Source organism: Ochotona curzoniae, unplaced genomic scaffold (genome assembly GCF_017591425.1).
Source record: "Ochotona curzoniae isolate NIBS_2020 unplaced genomic scaffold, NIBS_Ocur_1.0 contig_3190, whole genome shotgun sequence".
In the NCBI taxonomy this organism is placed as follows: Eukaryota; Metazoa; Chordata; class Mammalia; order Lagomorpha; family Ochotonidae; genus Ochotona; species Ochotona curzoniae.
In genome coordinates this window covers 8,678,118-8,694,583 of record NW_024465751.1, presented here as the reverse complement: position 1 = coordinate 8,694,583, position 16,466 = coordinate 8,678,118, and the positions used below count along the sequence as shown (strand labels likewise).

The window sequence follows — 16,466 nt, the reverse complement described above, 5'->3', positions numbered from 1 at the left end:
ATGTACAGTGATGGAATAATAGAGACTACCATGTCCAGATGTGAGCACACAATGTAACATGCATTCCTACTTCCAAATCAAACATGGACTCCCAATGAAACTGTTGGACATATCTAGACAATGGGATGCTGGACAATCTGACACTGTACCAGCAATGTTGGGACACACTTAGACAGAATTATAACTCCTTATGAAGGACTATACTATTATAATATGGGGAAAATCAGCCAGGGGAGTAGAAATTTTTTTTCGGGCGGGTGGGGGGGGAGAGATATCACAGACTATGGAATTGCATCATCAAATTCAAAATTCAAAATAAATATTTAAAGACATGGGGTGGTGTGGAGGATTATCAACTCCAGACACACACAGCCTACAAAAAGATGACAAGAAGCTACCATTTTCAAGGAACAGAACATCAAGACACAGCCGCTGCTGCTATTGCTTTTTTTTTTTTTAAGGTTGTTTCATTTATTTGAAGGAAAGGGTGGCAGACAGGGAGGGAGAGAGAGAAAGAGGAAGAATCTCCTATGTGCTGGTTCACTCTCCAGAGGACCACAACTGTCATGGCTGGATTAGGCAGAACTGACACTCCCATGCGGGATACTACCTGCCTTGCAAGCAGCGACTTCCCCCACTGCAAGGTCACGCCAGCTGCAAGACGCAGCCTCTGAAGCTCCCACACGAGCTCACGTGTGAGACGAGAGATGTGCGCCTTGGGTACCGATGATACCATACACAAACTGCACGGACACATCCCGCTGCCTCTCGCCGGGACTAACTCACAGCAAGCACACGGTCATCCGGCTTTCAAAAAACCCAAGACAGTCACCGGGTTAGTGTTCCAAGAAAGGGGATATACGATGACGCTTTCACCTCTCTAGGGTCGGGGTGCAGGGGGTTAAGCTGTGATGGTTTGAGTCCTGGCTGCTCCACTTCTGATACAGCTCCTGGGAAGGCAGCAGAAGATGCTCTAGGTATTTGGGCTCCTGCGCCGACATGGGAAACCCAGACGGAGCTCTAGGCTCCTGGCTCAGCAAGGCCGAGGCCCGAGGGACTGCTCTGTTCACAGTGAACCAGCCAATGGAAGATCGCTTTCTGTCCTTCATCTCCCTCTCTGACTGTCCTCCTGACTTTCAAATAAATCAATCTTGAAAAACCAAAAAACAAAGACACTTCCCTAGTTAGCAGGCCAAGAATGAAGAATGTTTAATAGAAAACCGCTAGCTTGCAGTCTGCATATGGTAGAAAGAGTTGAAATAGTTCTTTACCAGGGAATGAGATTAATTGACGCAATTGTGGTGGAGGCTGACAAAGTGAGAATTTCATTTACTTTATGAAACCTAAGATAAAAATGGGGGAAATAAGGACATTTCTTCTGGTAACAGTGAGATCAGGTGAGTAAGAACCAACCTGAATTAATTCTGTGGTGGTTTTCGTTCTGCTAAGCAAGAGAATCAAATATGATTCTGTAAAATGGCAAAATCCTTATGGATGCAACTCAGCATGGGCAAACGACATCTACCAGCTTAAGGCTAATGGATTTTTTTTTTCCTAAAATGAATTTTATTTATTAGAGAGACAGACCTTCCATCCATTGGTTCACTCCCCTCATGTCTGAAGCACCTGGAGCCCTGAATGCCATCCATGCAGGCATCCGAGTTCTCTAGCAGCACGTGCTGCTTCGTGTGCCCTTGAGGAACACCCGAACCCCAGCACTAAAATACAGGAGGTGGGACTCCCACACAGCAGAACTGCTGCATCTGTTTTCTGTCTGGTCCAAGATGAGGCAGACACCGAAGAATGAGACCAAGACCATTATACAATCCATCAACAGCTCTCCACCGCCTCAAGGACGGTCCTCTTTCCAAGGACCCATGGAAGAGACGAAGACTGGCCCTGCCACTCACGGTGGCATCAGAGAAATGAGCTGACCCACAGGCTGGAGCAGACCCCAGCTTCACTTACCTGCAGACGCTGGACTTCCTGGACATGGTGGTGCTGGGGGACGAGGGTGGCGTCTGATATGACCAACTGTAGTCAGAACCCTTCAGGTCCAGAATTACCTATGGGGACAGAGGCAGCTGCGTAAGCCACGTGCTCTGAGAAGGGCAACCTTGCTCCTTCTATGGGACCCACCATACCGTCAATATGGGGTGGGGATGGTAGTGGGGTTGGGTGAGAATTAAAGAAAAATCTGGCAAGTTAAAAAAAAAATAGCTTTCTTTCAAATTCAAAGGCCACACACACACCGCCAATCCCCCATAATCCTTTATCAAACACAAGAAAGATGCTAATGAATGGGGAACAGGGAAGAGAAAGCCATGAAATATCAGTCAGGAGAGGAAGAGATCACCCAGCCCCCGACAAACAACCTAGAGAACCATCACACCCAAGATTCCTAGCACCTGGTGACGCTGCATTTTAACTGCTGGATATTCAGCGGTGGCTCGTGCCCCGTTTGACGGGACTAGAAGTCTGAAAGCCCCATAGACTCAAGAGCAAGGCACTGCCTTTTCCCAGGATTTCTGTGTCCTATCGCCCTTGTCTGACCAAGAACCACTTGGCCACCTTCCGTTCCCAGACAGCTATTCATCAGTGCCTATTTACTCGGTGGACGCATGTTGCGCTGTTCTCGTAAGATCAGCTTGCCAACAGGAAAGCCAGGCTTCCAAACCTGCCTTCTGAGCTGCCTCTAAGACGGTGAGAAGAACTGCACCCAAGGGGCTAAAGCCAACATGTGACTCACCGACCATCCCCCTAATGTCTAGTGTCATATGAAGCAAGTGACTAAAGCAGAAAACAAAAGTCATCTAATTCCTAAGACAAGACTGTCACGGATGATTTAATGAGATTGGGAGGAGTGGAGAGTGGATGCCCTGACCACAGCAGCCTGTCATGATCTCGTGTAAGCCTCCTTCTGGGAGGCCGAGGAACCCACTGGTGGAGAGGGCAGATCTGGGAACGTGACAGTTTGGCTCAAATCCCAGCGGCACCGCTTACTGTCTGCATGCGAAGCTCAGGGAGTGACCTCAGCTGTCTGCCTCGAAGGGAAAGAGAGCTTGGAAAAGGGCCCAACACAATGTCCTGGCTAAAGCATGTCCTTGCACTACAACGCGGGGGGGACACGGGGAGACACACGTAGCTCTTAACGCAAGGTACCCACCTGCTCGCTGGAGGACGGCAGCTTATGAGGGTCCATGGTCAAGCTCTTGAGGTCTTCCGAGATGGTCTGCAGGTGGGTAATCTCCCCAAGCATTGAGATTTCTTCTTCCTGAACATCAAGAAGTTGACAAGTATTAGCCTCATGTTGGATTCACCTGGCTGTGCTGACATAGCTGTTTGTATCGGGATCAAAATGTTCACCCCTTGAAGTTTTACAAAGGTACTCTGCAAGACTTCACTGAGAAAAAAAAAGTTTTAATTAAAATGGAATTTTAAATAAAAATCAATCAACCATCACTGTGGCGTGATCCAAGTGGCAGGGAGAGTGGTGGGTGAACACACAGGCCTCCTGGTGGTACCCTCACCCCCTCATGGACTCTCTGGCCCATCCCCTCCACAGGCTGATGCCCTTGCCCCCACGGCAGCTGCTAGGCCTTCACAGCTGACACAGATGTTTTAATGCAGATTCCTAGGCCAGTACTCATATGTGTATGTTCAACAGAAGGTTGGTTAACTTTCTTTCCTTTTTCTTTTTTTTCTTATCATTAACTTAACAAATGGCAAGTAAGTTAGGGGACCAAGTCTAAACGCTTCCACTCAGTCTCCAAAGGCTGCAGCTGGGACTGGGGGTCCTGAGCAAGTGTGATCCATAGAAGAGATCTAACTCAGAGCAGGGACACTCAGGGAAGTGAACTGGTGACAGGTTGTAGTGGAAGCTCTCCACTGCATCGTGCAGTTTCCTTGGGAACTGAGTGGGCCTTGATGCCCTGACGCCCCTGCAGGGCTACTCTCAGCATATCTGCCTTTACTAGTGACATTCAAAACCCCCCACGGGGCTCACCTCAGACCCCGCTGACAGGGTCTTCAGCCCTAGAATTACGCATTTCATGGGCCTGGGTTAGGCCCAGACCCATCTGCCTAGACCACACAGCCTGGGGACCTTTGAGAACCATCGTGCTGGGCCTTATGGGTGTGGAGGGCAAAAGCAGACCACATGTGAACAACACGTGGGATGGGCAGCCATCAGCCCTTGTGCAAGAGAATCCTGGGTCTGCAGAAGCGAGTGCAGCCTCACAGAACCAAAGCCAGCAGCAGATTTCTCAGTGTGCACGGGGGAGTAAGGAGGGACCAGCTGCTCCCCACAGCAGCCCATGTGGGCCACAGTTCCCCACCCACTTACGATCACAGGCCGCAGCATGGAGATGAAGGTGCAGAAGCGGCCGCGCTCCTCGATCAGGGCCTTCCGCACTGCCTGCTTCTCTGTTTCTTCCAACAGCAGGTACTTGTCATTGACGTCCTGCAGTGCGCTGTCTAGCTGGGGCTGGATGTCACCCCTCCCTGCGAACACAACAAACCCCCCACCCCACCATGGCTGTTGAGACCCTCGGTCCCAGGACAACTGCTCCTGCTCGGGTCCTGGCTGGAGAGGAGCCACAGCCTCAACTTCCAGGACTTCAGAAAAGAGAGATTCATTTATACCCAAAAAGGACTTAAGATGGGTGTTTTTCTAGGACCAGACATTTCCAACTGCTCGTGTCCCGAGGGTACATGATTCTGCCTTATTCCACAAAGGGAAACCTCCTGCAGTGACTTCTTGCCAACCAAGCTGGGAGCGCCCCGAGACCCTCATGCAGATGTCCAGAGGCTCAGGGAGGGACAAACAGGGTGAGAGGCCCATGGGACATCTCCCAAAACTGGCCCAACGCTAGCTTTGCAGTCGACTTAGTCAAACAGCCTCTGTCTAGGGAGCTAGTTCTTGCTGCTGCAAAAGGGCCCCTGCAAATTCTTGGCAGCTGCTTTAAGTCCCTAGGGGAGAGTTAGTGCTCCTGCTGCGGGGAAGGGAAAAATGCCCAGGAACAATGAAAACCAAAAGGCTGAAGCTACGTTGGGGGTGACCACTCCAACCATCATTCTAGAAGGTGACCAATCATTACTCCCTTAAATGACCAGAACATCTGCACGCTGTGTTTGCAAATACAGCTTTACGAGGAACTGGCCACGTCCAGCTGTATCCACTCTGTACACCCGTTCTTGCTGCCTCGGCACAGAAGGGTACTTGTGACACCAACTTGGCAGCCCCCAAAACAAGAAGCTTGGACCCTTCGCAGAGGCAGCACGCTGGGCTGGAAGACCAACAAGAGCTAACAGGCTCCACGGGAGATGGAGCAGCGACAGCAGGTGACCACGGGAGAGACCAGCTCGACACACAGATGTCTTAACAAGCTCCTAGGAAGGCCAGAAACTCCATGTGCCTGCGTCCCCCTGAACACACACACCACGTGAACAACTGTGCTGGAATCCCAACAGTGACTCCACACAGACAACCTGAGAAGTTTCAGCAGATTTTCACGGTGACCTGCTCACCCCCTTCTCCCATCTGGCTACCACCCATCTCCTAGGAGGACTCTTCCCCACTTGTTCCATTTCTTCTCAAGGATGTAGAGTGAAGGAAAACACTTCTCCATTCCCCCTCCCCAGCTTTAACCTGGCCACCTGAGCTACTGATTTCCCAGACTACTGTGCTTTAGGGTTTATTTTTAAATTTGTATTTAAAAGGCAAAATTGCAGAGAGCAGGAGAGAATCTTTCATCAGTAGTTCATTTCACAACAGCTGAAGCTCAATAAATCTGAAAAATCAGGAGCTTCTGGGTCTCCCAGGTGGGTATAGGGGTCCAAGCACTTGAGCCACGCCCCGCAACTGTCCCAGGCCATTAACAGGTAACCTGATTGGAAATGGCGCAGCTGAGACTCGAACTGGCACCCATAGGGGATGCCAGTGCTGCACGCTGGGGATTAGCTAAGCAGACCATGGTGCTGGCCCCTGGTCTCTCAAGTTTTACTTCTCAGCAATGTTACCAAAGATTTCTCCCATTTCTTGGGGGGATTTGCCCAGCTCCTGTGGCCATGAGCTCACAGGGTAAAAAGAACTGGGCATCACCAGTGCTAGAAAAACTGTAGGCCTTATCATTTGTTTAAAAATGTGCTGTATGTGTACATACATGGCAGAGCTCTTGTACTCTGTAAACACCACCCCTTAGCCCCACCTGTGGTCCACCGCAGGGACCATGTGGCTTAGGGCTGGTCTAGAGGCCCTTTAATCTCCCACATTCTGGAATGATATTCCTATAAAACAAATCAACATGGGGGAGGAGGGACTGGCATGGTGGTGTCCAAGACTAATCCGCTGTGGTGTCGTTCATGTCCCAGCTGCTCCATGTCCAACCCAGCTTCCTGCTTCTGGCCTGGGAAAGCAGTCAACGATTGCCCAGATTCTTGGGACCCTGCACCTGCGTGGGAGACCCAGAAGAAGCTCCTGGCTCCTGGCTTCGGTTCAGCTCCAAGTGTTGTGGCCATCTGGGGAGTGAATCAGCAGATGGAAAATCTCTACCCCCCCCCCGCCCCGTGTAAAATCTGCCTGTTGGATAGTAATAAATCAATCTTTTCAAAAACAAACATGGAGGGCTCCAGACCCAATCAGCACGCTCTAACTTTAGGGGAGATAGCAAATTAAAACTCTGGTCTGAACTTGCTTGGATATGCTTCAATAAAGATAGTGATTTAAAAAAAAAAAAAAACAATAGCTTCTAATGATAAAAAGAGAATGTCATGCTTTTACTTCCATGCACAAATTGAAAGCCACGTATCTACCTGAAATTAATCACACTGACTTTAAAAACTGTATCCACATAGAGAAGCAAAATGAATAGAACCAAGAGTTATCTGATTTGGTAAATACAAATATAATCCATTCCATGGTGAAAGCAAAGCTTTTAAACTATGTATTATGTTATCATTAAAAGATGTTCAAATTGTAGTGCACTAAAAATAAGTATAAACTGTAAAGATTACCACAGTGAGAAAATTTCCATTGTGGATATATCATAACTCAAAAATGTAACATTTATTCCCTAAATTCACTAGCACTCACTAACATAACATATAATTATATTTATGTTGAAATAAGCAACTGGAGAAATTATTCCGTGTCCCAGAAGGATGTAATGGTTTTAAGACTCTGTATGCCCAGAGTTGTACTGGCACTGATTTTACTCAGTCACCCCTTAGTATTCCTGGGGAGGGGACTGGAGCCAGGGGACTCCTGGAGACACTAAAATCCTTGGGTGTTCAAGTCCACATAAGAACCATATGCACTTCCTCATATACCCTTAAAGCACCTCCAGATTCCACACAATACCGGTGAGACACCAATGTAATTAGATACTGAGTGACAAGGTCTGCCCACATTGACAGCGGATGGCATGCCTCTTGGGACACCCACCTCCCAATGGCAGTGCCTGGCCTCAAGTCCCACTTCTGCTTTCAATTCCAGCTTCCTGCTAAATAAAGCACATTCCAGGTGGCTCAAGTACTAGAGCCCTCCACCCATGGGGAGATACCCAGATTAAACATTTCTTCAGCCTGTCCCAGCTCTAGGAGTTGTGAGCAATTAGGGAATGAAATAGTGGATCAAAGTTCATTCTCTTGGGCCCAGGGCGGTGGCCCAGCGGCTAAAGTCCTCACCTTGAATGCACTGGGATCCCATATGGGTGCTGGTTCTAATCCCGGCAGCCCTGCTTCCCAACCAGCTCCCTGCTTGTGGCCTGGGAAAGCAGTCAAGAACAGCCCAGAGTCTTGGGACCCTGCACGCACATGGGAGATCCAGAAGAGGCTCTGGGCTCCTGGCTTTGGATCAGCTCAGCTCCTGCTGTTGTGGCCATTTGGGGAGTGAATCAATGGATGGAAGATCTGTCTCTCTTCTCTGTATATCTGACTTTTCAATAAAAATAAATAATTTTTTTTAAAGTTCATTCCCTCTTTTAAAATAAGCAAATAAAATTCCAGACACAAGTAGCTCTCAACAGATCCTAAGACTGGCTGGCTGAGTCTGCTGATACCGAACCGGAGGCCTCAGGGAACCAAGGTACAGGACCCCATCCATTTTCCTCCAATCAGCTCTGTCACTGCGGACTCCCCCAGTGCAGGAGCAGGCCTTTCCTGTTCCCACACTGACTTGGCACCATCCTCTTCCATCACCTCCAGCCACACTGAGCTATGGTTTGACCACAGCTGCAGAGTACCCCCGCTGGGCTCCAGGTATCAAAATCTCACTTTCACCAGGAGATGGAGGGAGACACTTGTAAGGTGGCTGGAGTCAGGTAAGATCACTGGGATGGAGCCCTTTGGATCCTGGTGGCTGGGTTACCAGGACCCTACCCTGATGAGACACAAACATACACCCATGGGCTTCCTGTCGCTTGCCACGTGATTCTCTGCACCATGCTGGAAATCCGCAGCAGAGGGCTCCAGACCGCAGTCTTCCAGAACCATTAGCTAAAGTAGGTCTCCTTCCTTGATTAGTTAGCTGGCCTCAGGGATTTGGCTAGTTACAAAAAAACGATGGCGATACATCAGGCCTCCAAGCTCACTCACCTGGACATATACACTGGTCCCTAGCGTGTTACCAAGACCAGCTCAGCCCAGAGCACCCCGAATTGCTTTCAACAGGCAGATGTTGTCACTCAAATCCCCAAGGTTTCAAGTAATGACCAGTGTCCTTGCTGTGGACTTCTACCTCACAGTCCCAGCCTTCTTGGACCACTCTCTCATCTCTCTTTCCTCCTCCAGGGCCTGGGACCACAACACCATCTCCCCAGACACACACTCACTCTATCCCTACTTCCGCCAGCCTGTTCATCATGCAGGTCTTGGCTCATCCTGCACCATTTGGGGGAAGCCTTCCTTGACTCTTGCCAGATTAGGATGGTCTTGCTTGATCTCAGAAGTTCCTTATACTTAAATCTTCACAGCCCTCTGCCCACCACCACCCCAGTTCAAATTCCACCATCCTGTCTCTAGTGATATGACTGAGGCAGACACCATTTTTGCTCAGGGTGGTCTCTGCTGACACCTGCTTGGAAGACAGCAGGGACTCGAATATTTGCAAGTAAACGCCGCCCTGCATTTGCTCACTGGCCTCAACTCCCATGACCTTAAACAGCCCCAGTACATTCCAGCACCCGCAGAAGCCAAGGCAGGGAGGACTGAGATGCCTTAGATGGGCTTTCCAGACAAATTCCTGAGCACAGAATTACTTTTGGCATTTTCTGTGAAATCTAAATCATCTTCAGCCTTGAGGGCTTTTTCCCCAGGTGTCCATTGTATTCACATCAGAATTCGATGCCAGGAGATTTCAAGGGCCAGCAGTCCCCAGGGTGGAAATCTTATGACTGTTCTCTTTGCAAAAAGTGCTCCTGGGGCAAGCAGTGTGAATGGGCACCATGCCCTGGGCCAAGGCAGCATTCCTCACAGAGGAAGGAATGCCTTTTAAAAAAAATCAAGTTTAATTAAAAGTTTAAAATGTACAAAGATTTCTGGAATGAAAGAAAGATCTCTTATCATTGACGTTTGTCTTAATCTTGGCATAAATATCCAAGGCAGGAATTAATAAATCCACTGGCTGGTGGGAAAACAGACACCCAGGGAGCCAACTGGCCTACACTGGGCCACACTCGCAGGGCTGGGCACAGCCAGAATCCAGCCCTGAAGTTCATGTTCTCTGCACTTCTTGCTCATGAGAAACACAAGGGGGCTGGAACTGCATGGTTGGTTCCAAAAGCCAAATCAAGAAGCCAGTCGCTATGACCAGCAATGCCTAGAGCCCTGGGCCTCAGGACATCCCCTCCTCAGCCTCCAGGGGGAGCTTTCAGGGGTGAGACGAGGGCGAATGCACCACTCTACAGGAAGCACATGGCGACAGAGCGTGCAGCCCATGGTGGGAGCCCAGGAGGCCCTGGGCACCACCGGTCACTGCTGCAGCCCGTCTGGGGCTTGCAGAATAATACATGGGGCGTTAGAGTTTTTTTTTTTTAATCACACTGTTTTAGGCGAAGTCTACTTTGATGTCAGGAACTGCAGGAGATCCCACACTGCTCTCCCAACATTTTCATTTTTCACTGGTTCCTGGGTACTTCGGTTTGAACAGGCCCTACCCCCAGTTCATGTGTTGGGATTGTCAGAATCCTATGGTGATGAAATCTGGGTGATGAAATTAGGGTGGGATGAGGGTGAGACCCCCCAGCCAGCACATGTTGTGTCACCAGCTGACGCTGTCTGCCACGATGTAAGGCAGCACCTGGGCCACGCTCAAGGGTCTGCCAACCTCTGAAACCATGAGCAAAACAAACCTCCTCATGTTATAAATCACCTGTTCCTAGGGACTCCGTGACAGCAAAGTGGACATGGCACTAGACCAGGGGTGGGGTCCCATTTTCCATGCCTTTTCCCAGACACACAAAACTGACTTAAAAATTAGCTGAAGAGCTGGTGTGGTAAAGAAGAACCTACATGTTTTCTGCTTTTGTGAATCCTGCCTTAATGGCCTGGCTGGGGGCTGTGTGAACTCCAGGCCTGATAGTCTACGTGACACCCCGCAGGACACCTGGCAGGTCACTCCCCAGGAAAGAGGTACCTGGTGTTTGATAAGATTCACCGCCCTATAGCCCACCAGTTTGTACTTTTTGAAAGTCGCTTGTTTCATACCCACCAATAGAAGCCTGCTAAATCATGTCTGTATAATTAATAGCCTAAGATGTGTAAGAACCCTGTGCTGTTCAACCTGGGGGGCTGGCTCTCACTGTTTCCTGCCCTGCTGTTCATGCAGCAGCCCTGTCTGCAGTGGCCCCTTCCCCTTCAGCCCTGTTGGGGGAGGTGGCTGGGAGACCTTGGTTAACTGTATAAACCACGTTTATGCCTTAGCATCGACTTCAGACTTGATTTTCTGGGGATATTAAAATCGAGCACAACAGTGGCTTAGCAAGCTAATCTGCTGCCTGCAGGTGCCAACATCCCCGAGGGGTGTCGGTTCATGTCCTGGTTGCTTCACTTTCAACCCAGCTCCCTCAGCACTGGGAAAGTAGCCGAGAATGGCCCACATCTCTGGGATCCTACACCCGTGTGGGAGACCCAGGAAAAGCTCCTGGATTCAAATTAGCTCAGCTCTGGCAGCTGTAACCATTAGGGGAGTGAAGCAGCAGATGGAAGACCACACTCCCCCTTTTCTGTGTCTTTCTCTAATTCTGCCTTTCAAATAAAAATGAAATAAATCCCTCATAAAAAATTAGTGTGCTATAGGTTTAATGAATTTCAAGTCCTACCCGCAGCTGCCTTGGCAGGGCCTGACTCAGTGATTCCACAGTCCTGACAGATCCCACAGGCCAGACTTCCCCACCCCGCACTACACTAGGCAATCAGCTGTTTATCAAAACACAGGTTAAAGAGAGGCAACACAAAGAATCCGAGTAATGTGCCACGCTGAGCCGTGGCTTAGCACCCCAAATGCCGACGAAGCCACCAGGAAGCTGTCTCTGCTGGGGTTACAGCCACGCTCCATGCTCAGCCACCTGGGGCCACCTCTGGAAATGTGACGGCTCCTTCAGCAACTCCTTTCATGTTCATTTCTCTTAAACAGCTCTCTAATCCATCCATCTCTCCATCCTCGGCCTGATTCCTGCCATCTCTTTTCTGGACAGCACACAGTGTAAACCCAAGCACATACTGTCAGGGTAGAATCTTCCAGAAACCAGTAAGTCTTTGATGGCTTTGCCAGGGGCCTCAAAAGTAGCACATGATGCCACAGTCTACTCCCTTCTCCAGACTCACCTCTGTTCCCAAGGGAAGACGGAACAGCCATTTACACCACAGTGGGCCTGGGAATCAGCGTGTTTCTACCTTCCAGCAGTGCAACACCACCTGGTATTTGCCAGAAAACTCCTTCATTAGCGGCCTGGACATTTGAGCCCCAAGCGCTGAGCTGCAGGGTGAAGCGAGGGGCTGCAGAGTTGAAGTCCTCCAGGGAATACATCCCCCATCACCCCGACACAGCAATGCCACCAACACGCTCCTTCATCTGGTGCTTCCTGCTGGGTGATCTATATATAATGTGCGGAAGCTCTGCTCCCCCTCCACTTCTCCCTCTGTCTACCTGAGCTGTTCATTTGTAGCCTCCATAAGCAACCCATACTCCTAAATACTAGTGAAGTACATTCCTCTAACTTGTTCCAGGGGATTACCAAGGAGTGGGGGTGGTGGGAAAGGGGCGGAAGAGGAAGAAAGCCTGAAGTTCATGACTGAAGCTGGGGAGTCTCATGGGAATGAACCCTTGGCTTGGGGTTCTGCATCTCCTGGAGGGAGCTGGGATCAGAAATAAATCGAAGTGTGGAACACCCAATTGGTGTCCGTGAAGTGATGCGAGAACATACGTGCCTTCGCCACCCAAGCAGGGATGGCCCTTGCCTGCCTAGCAACGAGCAGAGCCCAGCACTCAGGAGGCTCTTCAGGCAGGCATGGACGGCTGCGCTGGTGAAAGGAGCAGGACTGTTTCGCATAACCCTTACGCAGTAGTCACAGGGAATGCTGATGAATGAATGCCAGGTCAACGCCACACGTGAGCCAATCAGCCCTGCTAATTACAGATGCCTGAGGTTTAACCACCAGGCAGCCCAGTCAGTGGTCACTCCCAGTACCACCCGGCCTCTTCTCTAGGGAGAGAAACTCCATGGCATGCAAGGCATCAGTACTTCAAGCCAGCTGTCCTTTTCATTCTGTTGTTGCAGCTGTGGTTAAGATCAACACTGAAAAAGGCACTTGGCTCCTGCCGTATCTGCCCCTCATGGCAGCCATCTCTCCCCCAGCTCCGGAGGGAGGTGCCCAGTGCTCAGATAGGAGCTGGCTGGGCCCAGGAGCATTTCCGGGTACTCACTGAGGTTCCCAAGTCCAGAGGTGTGGACCCTGCATTCAGCGACGCCGTCTCAGGGACCAGCTCCGCCATGGAGGAGAGGGCACAGCTCCAGGGTTGTGCTGGACTGCTGGTTTTTATCCAGGATCCTCAGCTGAGAAGCAGCACTAAGGAAGGCCCAGCCTCTGAGCTTCTGTATGACATGCAAGCAGCTCTTTGTGGGGCTCGACTAACGGTGGTCCAGGGCAGCCTTCTGTCACACAAGATCAGAAGTTCTCCTGGGGACATTGGCAGCACCTGCATCGGTACCGGCCAAGCAGCCTTGCGGCCTTCAAGCAAGCACCTGCTCCTTGTTCTTCTCTCAGCTGCCCTGCCTGGGCAAAGATGACCTAGTCCTATCCTTCCCCAGCAGCCACAGACAGGCGGCTGAAGGAGTCTTACACAGAGGAGGTAAAAGCGGCAGAAGGCAGGCTCCCTGGGCAGTCTGAGAGTGTCCTGTGGGCATGGCACACACTGGAGGTAGCCAGTGAACACTCACTGTGTAAAGGGTCCAACACCGAGCGGCCCTTTCCTGAGAAAGGGAGGAGGAGGATGTGTTGTGGCACTGAGGGCAGCATCCCCTATCAGAGTATCAGTTTGTAGCCTTGCTGCTCCACTTCGGATCCAGCTCCTTGCTAATGTGCCTAGGCAGGCAGTGCATGATGGCCCAAGCACTTACACAATTGCCACCCATGTGGGAGACCTGGATGGAGTGTCGGGTTCCTGGCTTCCACCTGGCCTACCCTTGAACATTGTGGCCATTTGGGGAGTCAACAGAAGATGGAAGAACTCTCTCTTCCTGTCACCCTTTCAAATAAATTCACAAATATTTACATTTTGAAAAAAAAAAAAGTGTTTTAAAGACTGAGGAGGGAGAGACCTAGAGAGAAAGGATGAGTATCTTCAGGGCCCAGCATGACAGCCTAGTGGCTAAATCCTCACCTTGTATCTGCTGGGATCTCACGTGGGTGTCACTTTGTATCTCAACTGCTCTACTTCCCACCCAGCTCCCTGCTTGTGGCCTGGGAAAGCAGTGGAAGATGGCCCAGCCTTGGGACCCTGCACCCACATGAAACACCTGGAGGAGGCTTCTGGCTCCTGGCTTTGGATGGGCTCAGCTCTGGCCGTGGTGGCCATGTGAGGAGTGAACCAGTGCAAGGATGATCTTTCCCTGGGTCTCCTTCTCTCTGTATATCTGCCTTTCCAATAAAAATAAACCTTCAAAAAAAAGTGAGCATCTTTCATTTATTGTTCACCCCCCACTAGATGGTTACAACAACCAGGGCTGTGTCAGGCTGAGACCAGGAGTTAGGAGCTAAACTGCAGTCTCTCACATGGGTGGTAGGGCCCCAAATACTTGGGCCATCTTCTGCTTTTCCCAGGGCTTTAGCAGGCAGCTGGACCAGAAGTGGAGCAGCTTGGATACCAACTAGCACCCAGCATGGCAGGCAGTGGTTTTACCCACTAGACCACAAAACCAGTACCAATACATTAATATGTTTTTAATGAAATGTTTTTAAGAAATAAAACAAAAGGCAGGTGGGTGCAGGGAAAAGTGTCATCCAGTTTGGGCACTGATTGGAAAGGAGGCCTGGTCCAGAATCCCTCAGGAGCAGGTAGGATGGGTGGTGCTGAGACGGACTGGTGGTCACTGCAATTCTCAGGTGTGTTGAGTCCCCCTGGCAAGGTGACCACTGGGGCATCACACACACTGTTCCCAGGGCACCTCTCTGTAACATGCCTACCAGTCACTATTGTTTCTGTCGCCTTTTTCCAAGTGAAGGTGGCATCTGACAAGTCTTGGTGTACGCTGTGTCTTGTACGCCATGCGTTTTGACCACCAGCTGGTCCTGTGGCATCCTTCCCCACCTCCTCCCAGGCTGGCGAGGGCCCTTCCTCTGGTCTCCGAAGCTCTGCCTTGTCAGTGTTCACCACAGAGACACGTGCACCAGGTGAAACCAACTGGCTTGCAAAAGTCCACCTTCCTCAAGGGAACAGTACCCTACAAACACACACACACACACACACACACACGCTCAACACCTTTAACGGAGCTGTCAGTCCCTCCAACTGCTCAGGCCCTGGTCAGGGTTAGGCAAGGACCTGGGGTTCAAGCAGATGGTTCTAACTCAGTCAAAGGAGAGGTTACATGTATGAGGGGACTTCCAAAAAGGCACTGGAAAATGGAATTACAGGATGTTTATTTTGAAGGAAGAAAAATCTGAAATCCATGCATTGTTTTCTTAATGTACATTTACTAAAGACATGAAGGAGGGCTTCGCTCCTTTTGGCTCTCCTCCCGACTTCCATCTGCATTCAGTGCTATGGACACACAAGCACACTTTACAATGTTCATGGAAGCCGAATGACAAGAGCCGGGCAGAGGATGTCTTCCACAAAGCTCATGGAAAACGTGGAGTAGGAAAAAACTATGCATGCTTTCCTATTTTTATTTTTTGTATCCAAATAAACTTACCCTTTCATTCCATTTTTCCTGAGTTTTTGCAAGTCCCCTGCTGTCAGCCCCTGGGACTTAGAGCTACAAAGCATAAAACTGAAGGGGCCACGGCACCTGCTCCTTGACAAGGAATGGGATCTCCGGGAGTTAAGAGGCTCAACTCACGTGGTTTCTTCGTGGGTTTCAAACCCACTTCTCACCAACTTAAATCCACATTATGCACCACAGCTGACCTGGGCCAGGCAATTAGCAGATTCCCAAAATGCTTGAAGAGTGTGTGTCTCAAAGAGTCACATTCTGTGTGATTCTATTTTCTGGAAATGTCTAGGGAGAGTGAGCGAGCACCCAGACAGGAGATGCTGGGGGGCCAGGAGCTGGAGAGTGCTGGGTGAACAGGTGTGGGGTTTTCTTTGTGGGGTGATGATAACATGATCAGACCAGATCGTGGTGACAGCTGTACAATGCTGCAGACGCACGGACAGCCACTGACATACATAATGTTAGTGAGATGACACACGCTGGTAATGAGTTTCACAACAATAAGCAGCAAAGGGGTTCCATGTCATCCTCCTTCCAAGAGTTTGCTAACAACCACTCAGAACAACCCTGTGGAGAACTGGAAAGGAACACCGTTTTTAACATGGAGGGATAAGTAACATGTCTCCCCACGGGGATGCAGAGGCAGGGAATGGATGCCCCAGGCCTGTGTGCTCCCCCAAACCATCCTGTCGCATCCAAGGAAACCTGTGTGGACTCAGCTTGCTGCATGCGACAGGATCAAACCCAAAAACCTCCTCGGGGCCAGGTCAGCAGGGCACACAGAGAACACCTGGGGACACTGGGGCAAGATAAACCGTGCGGATGCCTCACAGACAGGCTTCCCCGGACACAGCGGCAGCAGCAAGCCCCCAAAGCCACGTGGAAGCAAGGAGCAGGATCACACAGAGTGGCTCAACACTCACACAGAGGAATCGTCTGAGTGTTAGAGACCGGATGCCTTCAGAACAAGACAGTTCACAAACTCCGCTGAAACAAGAAATACCTTCCATTTTTTTTTTTAAACAATGAATT

General features: G+C 50.2%; 2 protein-coding genes across 5 annotated transcripts in view; both read right to left on the bottom strand.

Moving 5' to 3' along the window:
- The window catches only part of TATDN1 (TatD DNase domain containing 1), a 56,697-nt gene extending 55,727 nt beyond the window's left edge, over positions 1 to 970 (bottom strand). Inside the window, exon 1 of the mRNA XM_040979322.1 lies at positions 725 to 970. Coding sequence (XP_040835256.1) covers positions 725 to 757 — 33 coding nt within the window. The 5' untranslated portion in view covers positions 758 to 970. The remainder of the gene's footprint in view (positions 1 to 724) is intronic.
- The window catches only part of MTSS1 (MTSS I-BAR domain containing 1), a 151,114-nt gene that overhangs the window by 11,187 nt on the left and 123,461 nt on the right, over positions 1 to 16,466 (bottom strand). For all 4 annotated transcript variants that reach the window (XM_040979317.1, XM_040979315.1, XM_040979318.1 and 1 more), the window contains 3 exons: positions 4,346 to 4,503; positions 3,167 to 3,274; positions 1,969 to 2,066 (listed from right to left, as the gene is read on the bottom strand). In XM_040979317.1, coding sequence (XP_040835251.1) covers positions 1,969 to 2,066; positions 3,167 to 3,274; positions 4,346 to 4,503 — 364 coding nt within the window. The remainder of the gene's footprint in view (positions 1 to 1,968; positions 2,067 to 3,166; positions 3,275 to 4,345; positions 4,504 to 16,466) is intronic.